The 27,144-nt window shown below is 41.6% G+C and overlaps 1 protein-coding gene across 2 annotated transcripts in view; it reads right to left on the bottom strand.

The window, feature by feature from the left end:
* RREB1 (ras responsive element binding protein 1) overlaps window positions 1-27,144 on the bottom strand; it is a 141,901-nt gene that overhangs the window by 60,696 nt on the left and 54,061 nt on the right. For both annotated transcript variants that reach the window (XM_026660080.2, XM_026660084.2), the window contains exons 2-5: window positions 14,495-14,608; window positions 12,840-13,039; window positions 8,216-8,305; window positions 6,775-6,938 (exon numbers count right to left, since the gene is read on the bottom strand). In XM_026660080.2, the coding sequence (XP_026515865.1) occupies window positions 6,775-6,938; window positions 8,216-8,305; window positions 12,840-13,039; window positions 14,495-14,608 (568 nt within the window). The remainder of the gene's footprint in view (window positions 1-6,774; window positions 6,939-8,215; window positions 8,306-12,839; window positions 13,040-14,494; window positions 14,609-27,144) is intronic.

The raw sequence follows: 27,144 nt of genomic DNA, 5'->3' as shown, positions 1-27,144 counted from the left end.
TATCTAAAAATCAAACAAATGCAGGACTGCATGTGTAATCAGAGATTGTGCAAATTCTATCCAGACGCCACATACTTTGAGGTTGTATGCTATTTAATGCACTGCACCTACAATGCACATAATACACACCAGAAGGGATCCAGCACCATAATTAACATTGGAGGAATTCATGGGTGGGTTGCAGAGAAAGGATGCTTTGGCAAGGTCAGAAAGAGGGTCTGTAGAATCAAAAGTTGTGTGCAAATACCTAAAGTGTATGCGCACACACACACACCCCTGTCCCTGACGCATGTACCTATGTTTTAAAAAAGTAAAGGAAATATGGTTTATGCTCAGGGACAGTAAGTGGGTCTCACTCATTTCTTAACCAATGTTTTGTAAACCTCACAAACTGCACTCATTGACTAATGAAGAACTTATACACCCAAATTTTAAATGAAAGCTGCTTTCAAGCTCTCAAAACATTCAAACATACAAAAGTGGGGAGGAATGGATTCTGAAAAATGTCTTCCTCAGAAGGCGGAATTGTATCATTCCCAACAACAAAAAGCAGCAGCAGTTAAGACATTGCACACTGACTGGATCCTTTTCAAGAAGTTGGGGGAAATTGCCACTGAAGAAAAAACAACATGGATGAAGTGCCTTCTTAACTCAAAGATTAAAAGAAAAAATGCCGTCTTTGACTAGAAGTCTTTATAACAGTTTGCCACAGCAAAGCTCCTGCACTTCTGCTCTTCTACTTAAGTTTCAAGATTTTTGACATGCATGCACTGTATGGGAGAATTTTTTTGGTTGAAATACCTAGGTCATCCCACCATTCTTTTCAAAACATGCTACGGAATCTTTAACAGCCACCAGAGACTGTCAAGAAAGGAGCCAGTATGTATCGAACTTACCTTCTGACATTTACATTTTATTAAACCTTCAAGTTTTATGGAAAGTTTGTCTTTAACAGACAGAAAAATGCCATTTCAAATAGATGGGTACAGACCATCCTAGTCATAAAACTGGAAGAGGATCCAGGGCAGGATGACCTTTTATCCAGAAGGAACTATTTTGGGGAAGCTCTGGGGATATTTTCAACTTCTACATTGAGTCCTTAACAAGTTTTGCTTCAGCAAAACTTGACCACAGAATTAAGTCAGGCAAGCAGTTTTAGACACCCCAAGTTCCCTTAATAAAAGATAGCACCATAAATACACTAGCAGAGCAACTCATTTGTTCTGTTTGTTTTTGAGGGCTGGGGAGCTGCAACTTTCAATTTCTTGTCAAAGCCAAGGCCCAGAGAGTTTCCCAAGGTTTTAATCTGCTAATTATTGGATACACCAACAACATACAGATACGGCAAAAGTGACAGCATGGATTAAAATACTCTCATAACATTTATCTACTCCAACACTTACTTCAGACTCTTCTTCAGACAGGATTTGAGGTCCCTATGCTTTCAGCTCTACAGAAAGCCCTCTTTTACACGTGCACACAGACACACACACACACTCACATTTTCAGTGTAAATGATGTAAAGCGTAAGCATATAACTCATTCACTGGGAATGAGAGAAAAAAAAAAACCCTGCTCACCATCTTTCTAGCACAAGTACGTGTGGATCTGCATGCTCTAAATAGCAGTGGTCCTGTTAAGACAGCCTGCATTTTCAGGTTTATGTCTCAACCTTAATACGATTTTGAAAAATAGTTCTTTAGTTCTTTTCAAGAACAAGATTAATAACAAACTCCTCCATAGGGTTGTGTGTGTTTTGTAAGACATAAGAAATAAATGGATTCACTCTTTCCAGTGTTCCCCAGAAATAAATACATCTTGGAATACGCAGCCTCCAACCTCTCCTCTCTCTCAAGGAATTCCACTCCCTGACAGACCCGGAGAGATCCCCCCCACTTCAACAACCTTTCTCCATTAAGTGCAGCAGTTCAGCAGGGTCAGTGCCCCATTCAGAGAAATAAAAGTAAAATAAATTAACTTCCCTTCAGTGTCTATGTGCCATTCACTGTTGTTCCTTGAACCGAACAGCTCTTCCAGATGAAGGCTCCATGTTGGGCACGTGGCCCAGTGCTTCAGGCTGTACAGTGCGCCTTCCAGTAGGGAGCTCCAAAGTAGCAGGACATTTTGAGCAGCCTGGTAGACGTGACAGAGACCTCTCAAAGATGCCCTCACTCACTCAGTCCAGAGGACAGTTACAGTTCCCCATTTAGAATCCAGTTCAGAAAATGAGGCCACGCTGTTCACCTCAGTTTCAGAAGAAGTGCTGAAACTGTGTTTTTTTTCTAAGCTTCTAGAACCGGTTCGGCTGTACTCGTGGAGAGAGGGCGTAAGGTCAAGGAGGATGACAGAGTCGGAACTTTAAGAAGTCAGAGGCTATGACTCATTCAGAAAAGAAATAGAAGATTTATTCTGAAGGTTGAGAAGGATAGCCTCTATACATCCGGCAAGAAATGTAAAAGAAGCCAGACTGCAGATGAGGGAGGCTAGGACAACTTTGGAGTAAAGATTAGGACAAAAGCCAGACAACTATGAAAGTCAGATTAAAGGGCTAGGTATGAATTTATTTTACGGGGGGAAAAAAAAAAAAAACACAAAACACTGTATATACACATGCAGCATTCACATTTCTTTCCTTTCAATGGCTTTTAGGTAAATACAGTATTAGGTGGCAAGACTCCAATGCAGGGCAAGGAGCATTCAAAGTTACCTTTCTTCTTCTACAGCGGTCCACAAATTACAGATCTATTAAACATCACTAGCTCCCGGCTCTGTGTGATACCCCAGCATGATCTCTGCTCCTGCCATCACACCTATCATTGGAGTCTGCCAATAAGGGTATAAAAGTCTCGTCCCTCTCCACTTGGCACGTTTTTTTGTCATCTTTTAAATATTCTTATTTTAGCACAAAATATTAAAAAGAAAACTAGAAAAACTGTGCAATCCTGGGGATTGGGGACTTGCCTTACCCTCCCCCCCCCCCACCCAGACAGAGCACAGGTACAGGTGACGTCAAACTGCAGGTGCAGAGTGCCTGTAGGAGCTTCACACCAAGAGGGAGCTAGCAAGCCATAGCGCATCTTTGCTTGGCAAAGCTGACATAGAAGTAAGTTTTGAATGTAATGTGATGAAAAGCCTTTACCCTCGCTCATTTATGGCTTGTTGGACTCGATGCTACAGTTGTGTTTGAAATCCATATAAAAGAATTTTCTTTGGACCACCTTTAACTAGAAGTACCTGGTTTTGACAGATGTACCCAATGTGCAAAATAAACCTTTTGATACTGCTTGCATTATAGCGCCATATAGTAATTTCTCTTCACATTTATCATCTGTCTGCTTGAACTCTAATGCAGTGGTTTGATTTTCTGAGGACTACTATCATAAAGCAGAACGTCTTTAAAACATCCCGGCTGCAATCCTGCCCTCTCTGAAATCAATGGCAAAACCCCCATTTACTTCAATAGGGGCAGGATTTCACCCTGCGGGTAGTTTGAGATCATCTTCTGCAATGACAGACTAAGTCAGTCCAGTGTGAGACTTCTGCAACATTCACTGAGCTGCTGCAGTCTGAAATTGGGCAGTGAAATAAGAGCCTTCAAAGGGTTTGTTCGTTTTTAAGTTTAGTGTCTCAAACCTACACCCAGATATCGGACAATGGAAATGCTGTTTATAGGGAGTCTATTCCTGGTGGACCCATCTTAATGCTCTAAATAGCTGCTGCACTGCATGCTATTTGGCTTAAATGAAAAGCCTCACAAAAATTCAAAGCATTGATATTGTTCTGATATATTTATTTCCTTTAGAGAAGTCATTTCTTAAGTCAACCATAGCCTGCATTCTGGCTGATCTGCCCTTCCTTGGGGATCAGGTTTGCACCTGACTTGTTCTGTTTAACACATGACCTCACAAAAGAATGACAAGAGATGCACCCACTGTGAATCACAGCAGTGAGATAAGCTTGTGGGCTGGGAATCTGAAGTACCATCTCAACCCTCGGGCAATCCCTGCTGCCCAGTAAGGAGGCACATTAAGAGAGCAGTGCTGGTAAGCAAGCACTTCTGCTGGCACTGTACCCATTCTATGGTTAGATCAAGGATCATCAGGTCTGTCAATCACTTTTCATGGGCACTAAAACAAGTAACTACAGCATAAAATGAAAGAGATCATGTATTCCAATACTGTACGTTTATCAGTAACATGTTTCTGTCCCAGAACCTAATTTTCCCTGAATTTTTAACCTTTTGGAAATTACTTGAGAGAAATTGTATCTAACTTTTAAATTAGCATTTTCCCATTCTGGCTGGCCAGGCAAGCTGTATCTTAAGAGACAGAGCATCTACTTGGAAATCAGAGACTTGAGGTCGTTGGTGCGACTAGAACCAACGTCCTGTTCCCTGGAGAAAAATAATGAGACATGCTGAACATTAAAGCTAAAAAGATGGCAAACCCTCTACATTTGACCCCAGGTTTGGGAAATGGATATAAATAAAGCAGAGAACTCACCCTCCAATGCTGCCCGTCACAACATCAGAGGCCTGGTCCACACTACCTCCCCACTTCGGACTAAGGTACGCAAATTCAGCTACGTTAATAACGTAGCTGAATTCGAAGTACCTTAGTCCGAACTTACCGCGGGTCCAGATGCTGCAGGAAGGCTCCCCCGTCGATGCCGCGTACTCCTCTCGCCAAGCTGGAGTACCGGCGTCGACGGCGAGCACTTCTGGGATCGATCCGGGATCGATTTATCGCGTCTAGACAAGACGCGATAAATCGATTCCAGAACATCGATTGCCTGCCGTCGGACCCGGAGGTAAGTGTAGACGTACCCTTAGACCCAAAACAAACAAGCCTGCCTTTGCCACTGCAGGGAGTACCGTGTCAGATACACAATATGTGAGAGACGTGTCAAAAGTCAACATACAGGAAAGTGTTAGTCTAGCAGAAAATGAAACCATCAACCTGAGAGCGTCAGAGAGAAGATGGTTCCTCTATTGGCATCACATTAGACAGAAGGAGAAAATGTAACCCTGCAAATATGCACACAGTTTTAAGTTTATGTGCCATGTGAGTGTGTCTAGTATTACACCAGGGGCCCAAGTTTTATCCTGCATTTCATCAGCCAAATAAACATTTTAGGTGCCTTAATACCAACTGCATTCAAATTTGAAAACTTAGTTCTTCCACGTTTAAATAGGAGACTTTCAGCAATGTGTTTACAACTCCACTATTCCAACCCCCAATAAACCCCTTGGAGCACAGAAACTAGCATCCAGGCAACTCTAACTACCAGCCAGCTACAACGGCTACCAGTTTCACTGAACAGAGGCTAGTATCTCTCTCTTCAGACCCATCCCCTTCTAATCAGAAAATTATACAAATCACACAGATACAGATGCAAAAATACTGTCATTTTACAGTATCTTTTTAAACTGCATACACATCATGCAAAGAGGATAAAACAGCAAGAAAAATGTCAAAGAAATGTTGGCCAAGAATTAATCTATGCTCTACCTCTGCCTAACTGAAATCACTCCTTTAAAACCCAGCTTTTCAGCATTGCCTACCAAAAAAAAAAAAAAAAAAAAGGTTACTTAGGCTATGTCTACGCTACGCACTTTTTAGCGACAGCTGCAGTGTAGCCGCTGTTTGTCGGCTCTCCCGCTGACCAAAAAACTTCCACTCCCAGCAAGCGGCGGTAGCTCCCGCTGACAAAGCACTGTTCACACCGGCGCTTTTTGTCGGTAAAACTTTTGTCATTCGGGGGGAGGGGTGTGTGTGTTTTTTTCACACCTCTGAACGACAAATGTTTTGTCGTTCAGGTTCCAGTATAGACAAAGCCTCACACTCGAACCAAAGAAAAAAACAGACAAGAACATACTCCTGAACCCCCACAAAGAACTAGCAAGATGTGCACCTGCTACCACTCTGGTCACTTCACTTATCATATCCCTTTCCCCTTACCTGTCTTTCGTTGGGCTGCTTTGTAAATCGTTAGTTCTTTGACACAGGGAATTAATCTTCTTATGAATTTGGAAAGTGCTTAGAATATTTTCGGTGTTACAGCAATACAAATGAATTAAGTAATTGTGTGGGACAAAAATGTGGGTGTGATTAAGTGTTTTGCTTCCTCAGTCAACAACATGTATCATTATATATAAACTAAACTATAATAACTTTTAATTTTGACAACCTGTTATAGACCTAGGAAATTCTTTGTAAAGAAGTAAGATGACTAGAGCATGCAAATATGTAAAAAAGGACAGGCCAAAGAAGAAGCCCCTTACTGATGGTATTTAGATATTTAACTACCCAATCCACCCACAAATCACGCAGATGTCTATATGAAACCTCTTACATCTGCCAAACTGAAGCTGCAAAGTAAGAGGCTGGTTGTTGCCCCTTTAAAATTTGAGCCCATATGTTATTCCTCGAGAGCCATTTATATGACAATCTAACCTCTGTGGCACCTGAACAAAAATAAAGTAGCGCTTCCAGATATTATTTGTACCCATAGTTGATTGAGCTAAAAACCCATCCCCAATTCTTACATCATCCTAAAATCTAGCATTCTGGCAGTTCTGGGGGATTATTGACACACAGAGCATACCATCACACACCTTCTTTGTTTCTCTCTCAGCAATAATGCACTATACATAATCCATACTTCCCTGCCCACGTAAAAGCCTTTTCCTTACTTGACAGTCCTGCCAAGGAAACATAATGCCCCCACATTCCACAATCCTTTCCACGCTCCTGTGTCATGATCAACACTCACCTGTGCATGTTCCCATTGGTGGTGAAGGATTGTCCACATACTGAACATTTATAAGGCCTTTCACCTGAGTGCACCAGCATGTGGCGATCAAGGGAGCTTGCTGAGCTCAGAGACTTTCCACAGATGCTGCAGGAATGGTCTGTCCCTCCAGTGTCAGTGTTATGCTAAAAGCAAGCAATGATTTTCATTGAATTCCTCCTATGTACTGCCCAGGAAATATCAGAGAACTGTAACGCTAAAAAAGTAGTTGTGTGTTTTTTTTTGTTTTTTTTTTTTAAAGAGCTACTTAGCAGGGTACTCAACGTAAAGGTAAACCTTACATGCTTTTCTTTTCATTAACCCCTTTGCTGCCACAAAACCACACCAGGAATGTCTGGCTGATGTAGGCCTACTGTGTTGTGCAACATGTCCAGCACATCCACTGTAGAGTGCAATGCAGGAGGGTGAAAAGGTATCCAGACACAAATGGTTAAGGGCAGAGTGGGGGGAGGAGAGGAGAGGTGTTGTTTAAACCTGAAAGATCATTTTAAAATATTTATGCATTTTTGTCATGAAAGTGTCAATTTACATTTGTTTAAAATGAGTAGGTGACAGAATTTAGAACAATATTCTGCCATTGGATGGACACCAAATTTTTATGGCTATGTACGTGCCTTTTAGGGTAGAATCTGGCCCTTAGTTATTAACACCATATGAGGATCTTTACACAGACTAAAATCAGTGTGATATGTTGATGATGATGCTAATTAAAACTATATGTTTTAGCATAAAAGGGAAAACTGAAATACACATTTATCCAATGGACACCAGAAAGTGAACCACACCCTCAGTGTTCAAAACAGATCTTTTTGTTCCTTATTATGAAAAAAAGACAAAAGCTCCTTTACAAAACTACCTACAAAAAAAAAAAAAAAAAGAGAGAGAGAGAAGCAAGCAAGAGGAGGACATTTAGCGCCACAAAAAAGGTGCTATTTGCAAAGTCACTTCTTTGTCTAGCTTCCCAGAGTTGCTGCACTCTGCATAGGATAGAAGTGCTTCAATATCAACCTGAGCTCATAGCTTCTGTGTTCATGGTCCTTAATTTGCATGGGTGTTGAAGGTGACTATGGTGAAACAGACAATAAAAGCAGGACACGTCTTTCTAATGGAAATGTTGTTCTGAATCCTCAGATTACTTTAAACTTCCTTGAAGAGGAAACATTTCATTGCTTGGGAATAGGCTGGGGTAGAGGGGAAAGAACCCTACAACATTTGTGCATTCCAAAAATAAATTTAAATATGAAGGCACAAATATGTATGTGAAAAGTGAACCACAGTCATAATGAAGGACTTCTGGGTTTGGACAAGGAATGATTTTTGTTACTGAAAAATGGATCTCTCTCTCCAAGTCACTGTGCTCTCTTTAATATAAAAGAACGATTAAGATAAGTAGTCAGCATACCTGACGAATGTGCATAGTTAGCTGGTGCTGTGTAGTGCAAATCTTCTCACACAGAGGACAGGTATAGGAAGACTTCTCTTCTTTTGTTTCCTGTAAGAAAAAAAACAGAAAAAAAACCACAAACATAAAAGTAGAGAAACCCAAAAGCTAATATCACAACTATTGATGGGGATTGAAATCATACGCAAGAAACATAAGAACATCTCTCAAAGAACAGAATAATAACTTGTATTTACACAATCATCATCCTGAAAGATCCCTAAGGAAAGCTTCAGAAACTTTATAATTTACAAATATGGGTCGCTTCACCCACCACAGACATGCAGCAGCTGTTTCACAGCTCACAGCAACTCTGCAACAGCAGTTTGGGACAGGAAGTGAAGGCAACCATTGTGACCAGCTGAAACTGCCAGAAGGAATTTAGGTGAGCAGAGCACAAGTACCCAAATTGGAAGTTGGCCAAGACGTGAGGGTTAACACCACTAATCTTCCAACAAGGACCAATGAGATCTTTAAACAAATCCTAGGGGCCTACATTTTACATTTCATCCAAATGACAGTGCAGGAGCGCAATGCCTTTAATATAACACTGCTTTGCACAGGGAAGCGCTGCACCTACTGAATCACCAACACCACTTTTTAGAGCATCTTGGATTTTTCCTGGAAGTATCCCACCCACATGTGGGCCAGAGCCAACCCTTCTTAAGTTTGCAAGATCTGATGAAATTGTAGCCTTCAAGAGGTAATGATGCAGGAGTATATGCGACACAAACAAACACAATATACCTTATTCTCCTTTCACACTGGTGAGAACCAGAGTAACTATGGTCAAGCCAGAATAAGAACAGTGAGTAGAGAATCCAGCTTTATATTATGAAGTACGCCCTTGAGACATGGAGTCCCATTGCATCCTTGGCTTGGTGGTGGAGTCAAAGTGGAAATAAATTAATTTCACTTAGTTGGCCAGAACTGCTGTTAAGTGACGAAAGGCACATCACCGACAACCCTCCACAGAAGCACAGTGCATTGTTATTATCTGAGCCACCAACTAAAAAGCAAGAGTGTCTGAGACTGAAAACTGAACATGGTTCTTCTGCAGAACAGTGTAGCTCTCTACAGACCAGGAAGACCCAATGTTTGTTATTTAAACCCCTGGTATCTCAAGAATGCACAAAAATCATCAGTGTTGCGGCTGGCGAGTATCATGTTTATACTGAAAAGGTATGTTCTACTTGAACTTTCTTGCCTGCTATTTTAAGTATTCTTCGTGCAATAATGAAAAAAGATGAATAACTCCTCCATCAGAGATACTGTGTATGTGTCCGTGTCCACCCATTTCCTCTTTCTAAAAAAGCTCACTGGAGATGTCAAATAAAAAACTTTCCAGAATGTACAACATACACATGAATGGAGGTTGCCCATTCCACTGAAAAGTGGATGGCTAAAATCCCTTATGGTTATGTACTAGAGAATTTAAAAGTGGATGATGCCAATCAGGTGCTCGGAAAATTATTCTGAAGTCCCATGCAATTGAATAAAGCAGTAACTGCTCTATAGTTTTTTTTGGTTTGTGTTTGACTGGGGTGATTTTTTATTTAGCAGGGGTGAGGGAGACCATCCTATAGAGGGGAATATAATTTACCTACTAAATTTTATAGAATTGTTTAAAAATAATGGTTATTTTCTATTCATCTCTAATAAGATTTTTCTGTACGGACAAATGGCCATTTTTCTGCATCTTTTCAGCCCAAACAAACAGAGTAAACAATAACACTGATCTCAAATCCCAAAAAGCATGAGACTTGTGATCTAATTTGCAATGATTAGCCTTTTTTGCCTTCTCTCCTACACAAAGAAAAATCCTCCCACTGTTTATAGATCTACTATACACAACTCTCTACAGCAGACTTCACTATAACACGGACCAACGTCTCATGTACTTGACGTTCACAAAACACTAGAAGGCAAAAACGTTAGAAGGCAAGTGGAAAAAAAAAAAGGTTTCTCTGAAATCTGTTCATCCCCAAGAAAGCTGATCAAATCTGTGCAGTAGAACATATCACATATGGAATATATATGTAATTAAAATACACATATTCCCCTCCACAGATGCAACTTTATTGCACACAACCAGTTTGTGGAGTCATGTTCAGCTCCAGTTATACTGCAGCTCTGTTAAAGTTGGCTCAGGGCTGGGAGAACAAACACACAGTGCTGTGAGGAAAATCCCTGCAGCTGTGCTGACAGTTTAGATGGTGTTTAATCTCCAGAGATATCTGTGAAATTATCAGTCAACTTCTTTTTCCTTTTTAGCTAAGAATACAATTGTACATGATACAATTAATTGTTTCGAAGGCTGCTTTCTAGACTGCCTGCTCTTTGAATCAGCAAATTAACAAAAGATAGAGTAATTACTGGTTCACCTTGAAGCAAAGATCAGACACACATTATAGCTCAGCCAGAGCTGATTAGTATTGACTCTGGAGTTTATTATTAACTAAAACCCAAACTTTCTCCAGTGCTCACACAGTACACACTGCATACCATAATACAGGTCAACCAAATCAAGGGTGGCTAACCACGGAATTCTAGTGACTAACTCAATGCAGACAAAAAAGTTTAGCATCACTTCTGTAAAAGCAGCATCGCTGAAGAATTAAAAATGCAACACTAAGGGTATGTCTTCACTAGCAACGTTAAAGTGCTGCCGTGGCAGCGCTTTAACATGGCTGTGTAGTCCCGGCACCAGTGCTGGGAAAGAGCTCTCCCACTGCTGTAAAAAATCCACCACCACGAGGGGAGTAGCTACCAGCGCTGGAAACGCGGCTCCTAGCACTGGTGCACTGTCTACACTGGCACTTTACAGCGCTGAAACTTGCATCGCTGGGGGGAGAGGGGGGTGTTTTTTCACACCCCTGAGCCAGAAAGTTGCAGCGCTGTAAAGTGGGAGTGTAGACAAGGCCTAAATATCTGAGTTGCTACAGTTGTGCTGGTGTAAGAGCACTTCCTGAACTGAAAGATAAAATTAGCAGCTCATTTGTTAACTACACTTGCTTAAATAAAGCAATTTCACAGTGCTCTTCTGCATCCAACTGCTGGCAAATCTCTTTAAGAGTTTCACATTAGGTAGATTTGTTTTCTTGTTTTTCTCCCTTCTTCTCTCTTAAAAGTGGCCTGAAGCCTCTTTGTAACATCTTTTCTTCAGGAGAAAATAAATGAAAAGTTATAATAGATGAGGATTAATGTGCATGTGTGTTTATGAGACTCTAGGCAGACCAGAGCCAAGATAAAGGCAGCATCATAAAAAGAACCATAGACTTGGGATAAGGATTCAGGAGAGACTGTTTCACTATAACCCCATGGAACATAGCAATGAGACATAGAAAACCAAATAAATTCTGTTACCCTTTTACTATACCTGGGGTGTGGGATGGGGGCAATTCTGACCAGAATTTAGACTCATATTTGCAATGCACTGCACTGAAACAATTCACCACTTGTAATGTGCTTTGCTGGAAGTAGAAATTTGCTGCATCCGGGGTTGCTAGAGTCAGGCTATAAAACAGACTGATACAAACTTAATATTGCCCTGAAATCCTGTCAATTCCATTTTTTCCAGTGAGACAAGTATTTACCTCATTGGTGGTAACCTATCTCCACCTAAAAACAAATCAGCTATTTTATTAATTTATTTTTACACTGTAAGAATCCCTCTTAATCCTGTCACATTTACTCCTTGAGCGTCCCTTGATCCGATGCCCACTGAAATATCAGGTGGAATAAAGGTCAGCAACGCTAACAAACTCTCCTGAAGCCAAATCACGTGGTGTCCTAACAGCAGACAGCTGTTTAGTAGCCCTGCCACTGACACGAGTCGGAACAACACACTCCCACTTAATGTAACTTTGGACTGTGAACGAACGTTAGCGGGCAAATCTTTCATGCCAGCTGCCAGACAATATACTCCTATGTTCGCATTTATCTTTATGTCACCCTGACATATTTTTCTTTTCAATTAACATATTTTAGTTTAGAGGAAATAAAATCTAAGCCAAATCAGAAGCCATTTATCTGAAAGACTAGTTTGCAGGCTATTAATAAATTGCTACAGGAACATCACATAAGTAACATGGTTTTGACTGATATTCTCTTCTTTGTGGTGGTATTGATACAGTGCCGTCAACTGGTAAATGTGATAAACTTGATCACCCCCTACGCATTTGCATTGCGTTATGCAGTAAGTCTATGTATTTGTTTAAAAAAAGAGAAAAAGTAGCAAAGACTATACCTTAAAGAACAATGTGTACTGGTAGAAGGACAGACTAAGGCCCTGACTGAGCAAAGCACGTAAGCCAGGGTAATTCAGTGGGAATACTCACATGCTTAGAGTGAAGCATGTGTTTAAGTGCTTTGCTAGATCAGTGTGCAAATGACAAGAAGGTCTTTTCCAGCTCAGATTTCTATGCTTATTCTGTGAAAAAAGTCACAAACCACACATGGACTTGTGACGCATTTCAGCTAATGCCACCATGTACTATTTGAAAAGCAAAAATGACAATGAAAATTAACTCCTTTTCCTCCACTGTGAAACTCTCTCACCCATTGCATGCTTCGAATTATATACCTGGTTCCTCCTGCCAATCCGATTTGGTGCAGGAGACTTCGATGGGGACTTGATGTTTTGAGAGTTCCCGCCATTTTCAGCAATCTTCCCCACACTCATTACTGCTGACATCATGGCATCAATGGACGACAAGTCTGTACCTTCCAAACTGTTTGGTAAAGTTGGTGTCTTGTAATTGGTTAAGCTTTTGAGCTGCTTCTCTGGAATTGTAAACAAAAAAAGTTGCTGAGATTATCAGTTGGAGAGCTAATGGTGTGTTCAGCAGTATGCAGCTGATGGAAGAGCCATGGTCCATGCCTCAAAGAATTCACAACCTGTGTGATCTGAAAAAGTAAAAAACAGTAGTTCATAACAGTTTGGGGTCCTTTATTAACAGGAAACCTACTAAAGTTATAGAAAACATAAGCCAAGTTGCGACTTTTTCTTTGAATGCTCTGTTCACATGAACTTGACCTTCAAACCCCCAATACAGTACAGTAGAATCTCAGAGTTACAAATACCTCAGGAATGGAGGTTGTTCAGAACTCTGAACAAAACGTTATGGCTATTCTTTCAGAAGTTTACAACGGAACACTGAATTAATACAGCTTTGAAACTTTACTATGCAGAAGAAAAATGCTGCTTTTAACCATCTTAATTTAAACGAAACAAGCACAGAAAGTTTCCTTATCTTGTCAAATCTTTTTTTTTTTTTAAACTCTCCCCCTTTTTTTTAAGTAGTTTATGTTTAACACAGTACTGTACTGTATTTGCTTTTTGTTGTTGCTGCTGCCTGAGTGTGTACTTCCGGTCCCAAATGAGGTGTGTGGTTGACCGGTCAGTTCATAACTCTAGTGTTTTTAACTCTGAGGTTCTACTGTAGAGAGTCAGTAATTCTGGGTTTAAAATCAGACGTCGCTTAATTCTCTTGTCATAATACAGCATCTTGTTGGTGTCCTGTGTCCACAGTGAAAGACTGGAGCACTTTCATGAGCAGTTGCACTTGCAAACACATTGCCATGGTGGTGATAGGTGTTTTGGGTAATGTTACATTAAGGTATAAGAAGTGCAATGTAGAATATACATAGAATATTTATTCTACATCACATGTAGGAAGGATGTTCTTGTTTCAGATACTGTACTTAAATAGTTGGGGCACTAGGTGTGTGGTGTTCCAATTTATGGACATATTACGTAAACATTAACATACTAGTAAGTCTTTCATATTCTGCTTTAGAAACATAAAAAGAGCATGCTTTAAAACCCCAGCAGATTCATCATTTAAGATGAGCAGCACAGAACCCAAGACTTAAAATCTGAATATATACAGGAAAAGCCACTATAAGAGATGACGTGGGGGGGATGTATAACAAGGGACATGTACACTTGATCCTCTGTATAATGTGTTTTGGGAAAAGTAGTATGGACATTATAAACAGGTGTTTTATGAGGATAAGTAATGCTGTGCCGAGTTACTGGGAGCCAAAAAAGAGAGAGTCTTCATTTGTAAGCCTTCCAGTGGTGAGAGAGTAAGTGTTTGTGCTTCTTCTCTCTCTCTCTCTCTCTCTCTCTCTCTCTCTCTCTATATGTGAAATGAATAGGGATGGAGAAAACTCTTAAAAGTCTTGCTGATCCCTTAAATTAATGAAGAACATAATTCTAGTTAAATAAGTTACCTTCATTTTCCTCCCTTGACTGCTGAACAATGAGGTTTTCTTCTTGCTTGCTGCTCTCCCCACTTAGTGTATTAGGCTTAGCAGAGTCTAGATCCTCTATAGCACCCTCTAGTACTGTACGAAGAAAGGGGGAGAGGGGAGGTAAGAAGGAGTACATTAACTATGAGGTAGTTTTAACAGAGAAAGACTTCATCCCCCTAATTTATGTCCCAGATTCAACTTGCAAAAAAAGGAGATAGAGTACATCACTGACACTACTGACATCTGGCTGAGAAATTCAAGTGTATTCTGCAGCTAGAGAATTTCAGTCATTCAAGTTCTCACATTCCGCACTTTCCTTTTAGAAAAATTACACTTTATTCTAACAGATGAATTCATGACGACCCTTTGCTTAATGCTAACAGTGGAAAGGATGACTGAAATTTCTGGGACCATTCAGCACATTTCTCATATCCACTGTCCCAGTTTATCAGTAATTACTGAAAATATACATAAGCTGGTGGAATTTTTCCCCCTCCTCTTGCTCTTTTTTTTTTTTTTTGGAAGCCACACATGCACTTATCAAGCTATTGTCAGCAACTCTAACTCTGTGAGAAGGACACCTCTCTGGTTCAAATATGCCAGAATAGTTTTTTGAAGGCCTTTTTTGAGTGGCAGACATTCCAGGAACACAACAAAACATAAACAAACAAAAAGTGATTCCTGGGGGAAGATTTTTTTTCAGCAAGTAACATTGCAAAATGCAATTACAGTTTTAACAGAGAGTTGCACCACGGTAACATTAAAGAAAAATAGTTGTTACTTCACTATTGAAACAAAGAACATCAGCCTTTGGAAGCTTTACCATCTCAGAATTCAAAATGGTGTCTGTCAGCAGGCCTTTAACAGCATTACGTGCTTTTATTTCCCTATTACAGAGGCTACAAGGCTCAAATAGCAGCGAAAACAATTAGGATTATTTTTTTGTAAAAAGAATGAGCACATCTTACTGTAATTATCCCATTTAAGGCATCATTGAGCGTACACAATATGTTTGCACTTATGTAGCACTTCTCAGTGGATCCCAAACCGCTTTGCAAACATTAATGAATTAATAAAACATCATAGTGATGTCCACTTTACAGGTAGAGACAGGGCCGTCCTTAGGATTTATGGGGCCCTACGCAGTATTATTAAACTGGTGCTCCTATGCCAGCGCAACTGGTGCCCCAATGCCGGTGCATTTGGATCTGTGAATACTGGTGCCCCTATGCTGGTGCAACTGATGCCCTTACACTGGCGCGTTCGGCTCTGTGAATACGGCCCCTGCCTTCTGCCTAGTAAGGAGGCTGCCGAGCGTGCTGGATATGCGGGAGCCAACCCGCTCTGACCTGCTGTCCTAGTCATAGGCATGGACTCCGTGGGTGGGTGCTCCGGGGCTGGAGCACCCACAGAGAAAATGTAGTGGGTGCGGAGCACCCACCGGCTCCCCCCTCTGCCCCCTCCCCCATGCCTCTCGCTCGTCAGTGGCCCCGCACTTACCAACTCCTCCCCGTCCCGCCCAGCACTTCTGGAGCACCGCAAACAGCTGATTTGCAGCGTTCAAGCTCTGGGAGGGAGGGGGAGTAGGTGAGGAAGAGGCGGGGTGGGGGTGGAGCAGGGGCAAGAAGAAGCAGGGCGGTGGGGGCTTGGGAGTGGGGGCAGGACCTGGAGCAGAGGGGGGGTGTCGAGCACCCCCTGGCAAGATGAGAAGTCAGTGCCTATGGTCCCGGTGGTGCCCCAAATTTTCGGGTGCCCTACACAGCCGTGTATGCCTAAGGACGGCCCTGGGTAGAGAAACAAAGGCATAGGGAGACAGAGGGCCCAATTCTTCCATGTTTGCTCAGGCTGAATAGCTCCTTACGCCACGCCTACCTTCACCTCAGTGGGAGGAAGGATGGCAGAATCAAGCTCTGAGGGACTACTCACTTGCTTAACGGTTACCCATGTGCTTAAGTACCTATCCTAAATCAAGACCTGAGTGACTTGACACATTGGGTCAGTAACAGAGTTTAGATTAAAAACCTAGGTGTCCTGATTCTAATCCCGTGATCTACACACTAGACAATGCGGTCTGCTCCCTAAATTGGGCTTTTATAAACTGTATGTTATACTCTCCTGACTGACACACTCTCTCCCAATTTTAATACCTTTCCACTCAGAAAGCACTGATTTTCCCTTCTGGTGTGAGCCTAATCCTGGGAGGGGCTGAGTATCTAAAATGGCCACTGAGTTCAATAAGGGTTGCAGGTAAGGTGACCAGACAGCAAGTGTGAAAAATCGGGACGGGGGTGGGGAGTAATAGGAGCCTATATGAGAAAAAGAACCAAAAATCGGGACTGTCCCTATAAAATCAGGACATCTGGTCACCCTAGTTGCAGGTGACCTGCACTTCAAGATCAGGCACTGCATTTCTAGCAGAATTCCAATTAATTTCTTTGTTATCTTCCTCATTTTTGCACAGCTCTCAGATCAGGGTTTTTGTTAGCTGCAGTGTCAGCTTACTTTATTTTGGCCCATAAAAGTGATGGCTTTTTACTTTTTAAGTCTCAGCAATGAAGGGTTCATGCAGGAGTAGATTTATTTTAAAAACAACAACTACAAAAGTAAAAATCACAACATTTCCCTAATAGTTTAAAATTTTTGACATTGGCCCAAACTTAATCTTACTTAACAGCATCCCTTTAGTTAATACAACAGAAAAACTGGAAAAAATATTAAACCATTTTTCTGTTTTTGTTAAAGCGAACAACAAACTTGGTTTAATCATCTTTCTTTCTGAGCAGATCAATAACTATTCTTGAATTTTTCACCCAATAACCAACATGTAAGTCCTTAATTATTAGATACTTTCTAAAACAGTAAAAAAAAAAAATCTATTTAACCACTGTGAAAACAGGGTGTGGTCCAAGGTAATTTAAATACCACAGGAGGTCCTTCCAGAGAAATGAATTCTGAATTCCTAGCATTGTTTTTAGTTGTTGATTCAAACTGCTCATCAGAAAGAAAGAAAGAAAGAAAAGGGCAGACATGCAAACATCAGCCTGAAATCTCACCTTCAGTTTTGCAATCTCTGTGCAAGTATGCCTGGTATACATCTTTCAGAAAGGGCACAATACAGTATAGTTGCAGCCCATAACAGCTTCTGTTTACAAATAGCTATTTTATGACAAACTAAAATACAGCTTTCTGCCAACTCAAACAAGATGTTTGGATACTGACCTTGTTTTTAAACAGGAGACCAATTTTTTTCTGTACATTAAAAACTTCCTAGTTTGCAAACAGTTTAAAGAAAGAAACTTAATTTCTGCAAGAGTAAGTATTATTGGAGTGCACTAAAATATATTCCAGTACTGTTGTGGGAAGGAAAACTATATCACTGAAACAAAGACAATAGCATGCATTGATTCTGGAAGCACAACTTTCTATTTGCAATAGGATATAGCAACAATAAGAATACTGGGCCAAATCACTTCTTCCTGTGGGAAAACCCATGGCAGGGAGGGGCCCTGGGGCAGGAAAATTCAGTGAGTTTTCTCTTGCAAAATTTATTACACATCTGGGGGGGAGGGAGGGTGCATTCCCCCCCTCCCCAAGTAGAAAAGAGAGGGTTTGGCCCACTGAACGTATTTCAGGGAATCAACTGGGGAGACAGAGCCAAAAGTATGGAAGTTCTATAACTGCCTGGCTACAGGATCGCCTGTCTTCTCAAGCTCTCAGGGATCCCTCTGCTTATTGCTGCACTGGGCAATTACCCCCTTCCCAATTAAAGGAGATAGGAGGTCCACAATGAAGAGGGAGCTCAGCTTGGAGGCAATACAAACTCAGGCTGCATTAAACACTGAACCAATTCCCTATGGAGTAAGCATTCCATCCTCACTCCACCCACATGCACACAAATTCAGAGCCAGACATATGACTGCAGGTTCCCTAGTAAGAATCTGTCCTTTCGCTCTGGTCCTGGCTGCTCAAATTGTGCTGTGGCTAGAGGTGTGGCATCTGTAAGTGCCTGAGGCCATGCAGGACCACAGAAAGCTGAAGGCTGCAAATAGCTGTTTGTGCCAAAGGCGAGATCTGAAACAACTGACAACCAGCTTTGATGGGACAGTAAAGAAGAGACTTGAACAAAAATCATGCAAAACTTGTTGCTTCCCATTCAGTCTGAACAGGAAGGCATTTGCTAGATCTATTTCCTCCTTTGGGATAAAATGTGACTCCACAGTATGCTGAAACTCAGCTCATCAACATTTACTCCCCGCCACCCCCCCACAATTTTATCTTAAAAAAAGATCGTTCTTGATGGTTACAGCATCTTCTCCTTTCATTTTAAAAGCACTAGTGAGAAAGCAACAGGAGAACTTTGGTTACAATCTTTAAAGGGGGTAGGAAGAGGGAAGGAAGAAGAGATGGTGCTTTTTCACAGTCACTCGACTCACCACAGAGAAGCTGCTACAGAAGCAAAAAGCGTGCCCCAACCCTTTGGAGCTATTACAAGTTTTTACTACAGTTTGTTCTACTGTCTTGCACATGAGCGCTCCCTTTGGAATAGATAGGAAGAAGCACACAATACACACAGTACAGGCAAAGAGAGGGCAAACCTGATGTATAGCACAAAGCAACTCATTGTTCCGCTTAAAAAAACCCCCAAAAAACACATTAATGTTAAAATACAAGCTGTGAATTAATTGGGCCAGAGAAAATTTAATACTTTTAGCTAAACACTTTTCTTGGTTTCATTAAACACACTATGTTCTATACTATGGATAATCTTTTCTTTTGTGGGGAGGAAGGAGGATTCCCATCTTAAAAACACACACTAAATGCATTTCAAAACACTTTTCTTTTCTGGGCCTAAAAAGCACTACTACTCCTACTTACCATCCCCCTAAAATGACCTACTTTTTCAATGAGAAGCGCAACCAAAGATTGTTTAAATGCAAGTCCAGGCAGTGTTACTAATGCAGAGATTTAGAGAGGAATAACTTTCTTCAAATCAGCAAGGGGACATCTCGTCTGGGACAAAAAGCCAATGATAGCTTCTTTCTTGGTGTTCCTAAAGATACATCTCATAGGTTGCAATTCACCTCCATTTAGAAGTCCAGTACCAAACCTATTTACCACTAAAGTTGCACCTGAGCCTTCAAATTAGGACTTAAGTGAGACATAAGTGGTACATAGGTCTCCTGCTGAGTTTCTGCACGGGAATGAATTTCACTCAGAGTATGCAATGGGAAACTGTTTCTCCCCACTCATCTCCCATGCTGTTGGTCACATCAAAAGAAGGATTATAGTTTTAGTGAAATTTTGCATCAAAGCCTCGAGGGTAGCAGGGAGGAGATGGGGAGGAAACAGGCTGGGTGGGAAGAAGAAAGAGTGATACTATTCAATGCCACTGCCTGAAGCAAAGGAAAACCAAAGAAAGTTTTCCAACTGACCTTTTTTAATACCAAGTCTGCCCTGGCTACTGAAGTATTGGTGCTGGCGAGGCCCCAACGGCAGAGAAGTTTACTGGTAGCGTCACCTCACTGTCACCACTGCTGGAGCACCAGTACAGAGCAGCCTATATGAAAAGAAAAGCAAAAAGGATAAGACAGCGGAACAGGACTTTATGGTGGCAGTTCTTTCTACTACTTACCATTAAGTCAAAAAGGCACTGAGACTATTTCCAAAAATGTCTGAATACACACACGTAAAGGTAGAATTTTACCCAGAGAAAATGTCACTCTAAACTCACAAAAACCAGAGAAGCACATCTTTAAGGGCCACCCTCCAACCACTAAACTGAGACTGCCTGTTTTGTTTTGAGCCTTTTATGGTGTTATTCGTATTAGGGTTTGTTAGCAACATTTGGTGTATTTATATTACCGTGTCTATGTAGGTGTAATGGTTTATACTTTTGCTTTGTTTAAAAAAAAATAAAAAAAAATAACCGAACCTGCCATCTCTTCACCCTCAAAGACCTGTCAATATCTCATATGCTTATTTTTCCTCTATAAGAGCTTAGATAACAAAATACATACGTACCATAAAAGTATGTAGGATTGGCACCATGGGCAAGTTAATGATGCTGAAAAAACTACAGCCCTTTGAGTCACCATTGCGTTACTTCAGTTGCATGATGTAACTGTACTGAAACCAGTGCAGCTATACTGGCGTGCAACTAAAATAATGCAATGGTGAACCAGTCCCCTGCCATTTCGTGGATGAGATTCACCAGTATGCTCCAGCTGCCCTGGGCCACTTCAGTGACACAAAGCAGCCCTAATGTAATTGTGAATTTGATCTCGGTCTTATCTTTTGTGCTCGATTTCTTAACTTTAATGTTGCATCAATGTTTCTTCATAGTCTGATATGGTATGTTTATGTATATGTGGTGGGAACTGCCTCCCTAACTGAGATTAAGCTGTGAGGCAAGAAAGCTGGATCTACTGTGCAAGTACTGAAAGTGAGAGCAAAAACTGGATGGCCCCAGATACGGATTGAGTGCCTGGCTCTTCAATGGACCGGCACCTTGGATAGTCACTTACACCTGCACACAGGGGCGTGAAACTATCCCATTCTGATTGGGTAGCATTTTGCACAAGTGTGCCTACACAAAGTGCCAGGCACTGGAGAGTCAGACACGGAGACAGTGATCACTACTGACACACCCATATTTAGGTTGGATAGTTGCTGAAGAGTGTAAACCCCTTCTTTCCCAATCTGGTGGCAATCACGCCCACCTACAGAGTACCCAACAGCTAGCACGTGACACGGAAAGCTAGTCAGAAGAAACTCCACACATCCTTACTGCTCATTCCGTTTCTGGGTTTAGCTTATTTAACAACAAAGTCCCAGGAAATAAGGTTCTACATATTTCAGTAGCTTCAGGAACTTGCTCAAGCGAAGAGGAGATCAGGATTTGAAAGTGATCTGAATAATGTTGTTAGTAGCACTAAAATTATCAGCTACACAAGCTAGGACAAAAACACGCAAGCAACAAACTGAAGGCCCACAAAAATCAGGAAGGAGTTTTCACTCCTCTCCTCTCTAACCCCTCATGCTACAGCATGGCACAACTGGAAATGAGGAGGCGGCTGCCTTCCACTGAAGCCGGAGGAACTGACAACCATCAGAGGAAGACACTAGATTAGATGGACCTTTGGTGTAATCCGGTATGTCTATTCCTATATTCCTTCTCTGCTTGCTAAAGACAGACACAAAAGCATTACTGTGTCTGCCATAAGAACTGCTTTGCATGTGTTCTGAAAGCTAAGACAGCTGTGTGAATGACTTAGAGTTCCAGGAAGTAGATGTGTTTCTTGGCTTTAAGTCTGGTTTATTTGCTTTAGACAGAGTGGCAAGCCAGGCAAGTTCCCTCCCCAAAGAGTGGCACTGGCTGCAAGAATACTGAGACGCTTGAGACTTCACGTAGTGTCTTTCAGTAGACAGATGAGCATTGCCCAGTTCTGGGCATTATTTTGCTCTTTAGACAGTATTGTCTGATCTCACTGGCTTTAAAAAAAAATTTTTTTTTAATACAAAGATTGAGGAGAACATGGCAGTCTGAGACCATACTGCTGACAGCAGCACCAGGGACTGACGGAACAACTTTCCAAACTCCCTGTCCTCAAGCAGCCAACCTTGGGGCAGAGCCAGGGGGAGGAGAATTCTATTCTGTTCTATATAGGTTCTTATATGGCACTCATTGTAGTATCTGAACTCCTGCTAGTGCTTTGTATCTCTTGGGGATGCCGTGATCAGAAGCCTCATTGGGGTGAAGATACAAAACAAGCCAGCAAGGAGAGTGGCCCTGTATACAGCTAGGAGCTGTTTCTGCAGAGAAGCCCTGAAAGAACTGAGGAAATGCCTTCCCTGTAGTGGCTCTTGGGCCACCTTTCCCTCACTAAGCAGCAGTGAGAAACGAGAGATGCCCTTTCTCCTGGAGGGGGGGAGGGAGGAGGTAAAGGGGTACTTGTTAGACTCCTTTAGTGATGTGTTATGATAAGTAGTGCGTCAGATATCAAAGCACCACATGGCACTCCCTCTGGCTCAACCAGGAACTATCTTTTATTGGACCAACTTCTGTTGGTGAACGGGACAAGTTTTCGAGCTTACACAGAGCTCTTCTTCAGATCTGGGAAACTTATTCAGTTTCACAGCTAAAGCACAGGATGGAACAGATTGTCTACTTATGCTAAACAATCTGTTCCATCCTGTAGTTAGCTGTGACACTCTGAATACGTTTCCCAGACCTGAAGAAGAGCTCTGTGTAAGCTTGAAAGCTTGTCTCTCTCACCAACAGAAGTTGGTCCAATAAAAGGCATTACCTCACACACCTCGCCTAATATCCTGGGACCGGCAGGGCTGCAACACTGCATTTGACCAGGAAAAACAGGCTGGGGCTGTAAAATAAGGAAACATGGTCTAAAATGCAACAGGTAAAGAGATCTGTGGTTGGGTCCTCGTTTGTTAAAAAATAAAAACAAACAAAGGCGAACCATAATACAGCCAGATCATTAATATGAATAAAGTTTAACCTTTGGGAAAGTTGTATATGCCGAGATGTCAGATACCCCTTTAAAAGGAAAGGATGGGCAGGCACTGTACTCCAGCTTATGGAAGGGATTTCACATCCAGGAGCCTCAATAATAGAGCAGATGGATTAAATCTGGAAGAACCACATAGAAAGCTTGTGGTGAAAAGAAAAAAAAGGGGGGGAGTGGGAAAGGAAAGAAAAGAAAAGAAGAAGAAGGAAAAAAAAAACCCTTACAACCCGAGACAAAGTGCTCCTGGATTCTAAAAACGTCTGCTGAAGAAAAGCTATGAGGACTACATGCAGGCAGAGCTGGACAACGGCGACACAGAGGCTGAAATCCCAGACGGTACAGCCAGTCCAAGCCATGGGATTCCTGCTGTAAAATGAACAGGAGGAGAGAGAACCTGATGAGAGGCATGATGCTGCAGCTTTGCCCTTTAAAGGCGGGCCAAGAGCAGGCATCTGTGTTCCATGCAGTGCAGCCAGAGCCTGCAATCAATTGTTTCTGAGACAAGTTACAAACGGGGACTTCTGTATCTTATCAATTGGTCATGCAGATGCCTAGGCATCCACTGTAATGAATCGGTAGGGGACAATTGGTCTGGTTGTTCTTATTACAGCATCGTGAAAACAGCAGTCGTAGTAATGCTGAGACAAAGGAAAGCCACAAATTGGTGATGTCGAATTGCTCACTGGCAATCGGTCTTTGCACCTGTTGGTCAGGAGGGGAGGCCCGTCAGTCCCAACTGGTGGATCAGATGAGCAGAAACGTATCAGACGTCACTCTGCAGTTTAATACCCTCCCCTGAAGCTGTTCGGGGCATCTTTCCTCATGGATTTAAGATGAGAGGGTTTAAAACTCAGATGTGTGTGTCAGGCACTAGTTTGTGCAGCAATTAGTGTCCTAACCCTGCACTTCTCACTATGTAGCTGGAGTTGCGTTGGCTGCAACAGGAAAAGGCTGAGGAAAGATTAGAGGAAGGCTGGATCATCAGTATGAAGCGTGCACAGGAAGCAACAGCAGATCTCCTGATAATGCTTTGCATCTCTGGGGGGAGCCCTGGTCATGATCTGCTACCACCTTATAGGGATTTTTTTTTTTTTTTTTTTTTTTTTTAAAGATACTCACTGAAAGCTTGGCTATATGGGGAATTTTAGCGATAGTGTCACTTTGGAAGCAGCACAGGAAAAATAAAACTCTTAGCCAAGAATAAGAGTGTCCACATGGGGAGTTATACCAGTACAACTATACTGATCTAATTACGCTGGTCAGTTTCCCTGTGTAGAGAAGCCCTAAGGGGACAGCATTAGAACAGTTTGCCAAGGAGTCCTGAACAGATCCTGGAACGCTGCTGCAGCAACACCTCTGCCACTAATCATCTCCTTTTATTACAAACTCCAACCCCCTTGCTCACCCAGCTCTCAGTTGGGAACACCTTATTCATAGATTCATAGATTCATAGATTCTAGGACTGGAAGGGACCTCGAGAGGTCATCGAGTCCAGTCCCCTGCCCGCATGGCAGGACCAAATACTGTCTAGACCATCCCTGATAGACATTTATCTAACCTACTCTTAAATATCTCCAGAGATGGAGATTCCACAACCTCCCTAGGCAATTTATTCCAGTGTTTAACCACCCTGACAGTTAGGAACTTTTTCCTAATGTCCAACCTAGACCTCCCTTGCTGCAGTTTAAGCCCATTGCTTCTTGTTCTATCCTCAGAGGCTAAGGTGAACAAGTTTTCTCCCTCCTCCTTATGACACCCTTTTAGATACCTGAAAACTGCTATCATGTCCCCTCTCAGTCTTCTCTTTTCCAAACTAAACTAACCCAATTCTTTCAGCCTTCCTTCATAGGTCATGTTCTCAAGACCTTTAATCATTCTTGTTGCTCTTCTCTGGACCCTTTCCAATTTCTCCACATCTTTCTTGAAATGCGGTGCCCAGAACTGGACACAATACTCCAGCTGAGGCCTAACCTTACACGGCTGCACCCCACAGCGCTTTGCACCTAATGAGTTAATTTAGTAAAACGATGCATGACATTAGAAAACTTTGATTAGAAATCAGAGGAATAAAAATGTCACGGTTGCCACCTATCATGATTTTATTACATCTCGTAAAATCTGATGGAGTCATGGTATTAAATGAGCATCTCAGCTTTTGCTCAAAAAAAAAAAAAAATTATTTGTATGTTTCCAGCCCTCACAGTTGTGGACAAAAGCTGGAAAGCATGAACCCTAGAGGTAAAAACAAACAAGAAAGCAAATAAAAATTTTTTTTTTAAAAAAAGTCTTATGCATTATAAGCCAATCATGATTTTTTGGGGGGTGGCCTGACAATCTTTGAATGCTTGAAGATGGCAATACTGTGGAGAGAGTTCCTCCTTGGTACAGCGATTCTCTTACATCCTACAATGAAGTTTTGTTTGTTTTCATTTTGTTTTTAATTCATAGCACATTCTACTAATGCTACTTTTAGATGAGAAGCTCACTGAAATACCATATTTGATTTAATGGGGAAAAGACTCAATTAAACAACAAAAACAAAAAAGTTTTTCCGATAGAATTGTTTAAGAACGTGCAGCTCTTCTTGCTGCTCTTTTCCAGGGAGCGTGCCTTGCTGACAGGATTAACTACTGCCAGACTCACAAAGCTGGGAGACAGCTGCCACATGGCAGCCATTTATTACAAGGCACCACTCCTTTAAAGTCAGGAAAGAGACAGAGCCTCTTATTTTCCGCTGTGTTATCAGCAGGGTTCCCTTGCTCCACAGGCTTTAGTGACTGGACTTTTTCTAAACAAACACCTCCTTTTCTCCCCACCTTGTTAACATCATCATATTACTGTCTTCTGCTCCTGGGTGAGCACAGGATCTATCCTCTCTACTGTGTATTCCAGACAAAAACTCTATTAAAACAGTTAAAAGCTCAGAATTTCTGTATAACACACATACACACTAACTCACTCCTCTACTTTACAATAAAGTTTAATTAGAAAGTTTTAGTTTAACACAAACCAACAAAACAATAACCAAGAGGGAGGGAGACATACTGGAGTGAAGGAATGCAGAGTTAAGGTACTATAACAATAAAAATTCTGACCCCACATATGTGACCTCTCATCCACCCAAAACACACATTTCTTTACACCTGCACTTCTTTAATCTATAATATTGAACATGGAGTACAGAACACTATCTCAGGCTGATCTCAAAACCACTGCCTAGTCATTGACCTTTTCCGAGTCCACATGACCATGATGGGCCAGACACACATTTCTTTCCTTCTTGGCACAGACTAAAGACCTGACGGGCTTACAGGCCACCATCCTGCAGTCTTGCATCTTACTCTCTAAATAAGTTTTCAGACAACACCGTCCCACATTCCACTCTGAGCCAGACACACCAACATATCACATCCATTAAGATTAGATATCTCATTGTATATTAGTCATTCCCTTTCCTTCTATGATTTGCACCTCACTTTAGAGATGCAGGCCAGCTATGTAACTTTACCTTGTGCTGTCTACATACACTTGCTGCTGATGTCAGAGTACCACAGGTCACTCAAACTGAGCTCATGATTTCCCCCAAGAAGGAGAGAAAAGAACTTCCCGGGTGTAAAATGTATAATTTTTGATGCCAATTTTTTGATGTGAAATTTTTCTAAAGTAGTTGTATACATGTGAGCACATCCATGAGCTCCTTTAAGTGAGCAAGGCTAAGGTGGTTCGTGGAGCTTTAATTCTGAAGTCAACTGTTTAATTTGGTTTTCTATTCAAATGAGATTAAATTTAATTATGATATATGAAGTTGACTGCCCGCTAAACCTTCTAAAGTGTGTTGAGATCCTCGGATGGATGGCACTATGGGAATGCAAAATCATATTACTGTTTCTTAACATGAATTTTCTTGGGGGGGGAAAAAAAGGAGGAAAAATGCTTATGTTTTCATGCCTATAAGAAAATGAAGCAAAAGTGTTTAAATGAATTAGGAGCAGCTGGGCAATGCACCATCCTCCAGGATCAGCAAGGCTCCCATAGAGCATCTCACCCTATGACACAAACGGAGCATAGACGAAGTTTTTTGGGGGCCGAGGCAGTCTTTTTGTT

This window comes from Terrapene carolina, unplaced genomic scaffold (genome assembly GCF_002925995.2).
Source record: "Terrapene carolina triunguis isolate 2854851 unplaced genomic scaffold, T_m_triunguis-2.0 Scaffold58, whole genome shotgun sequence".
Classification (NCBI taxonomy): domain Eukaryota; kingdom Metazoa; phylum Chordata; order Testudines; family Emydidae; genus Terrapene; species Terrapene triunguis.
Note: the sequence above shows the minus strand (reverse complement) of the source record. Positions and strands in the feature narration are given on the sequence as shown.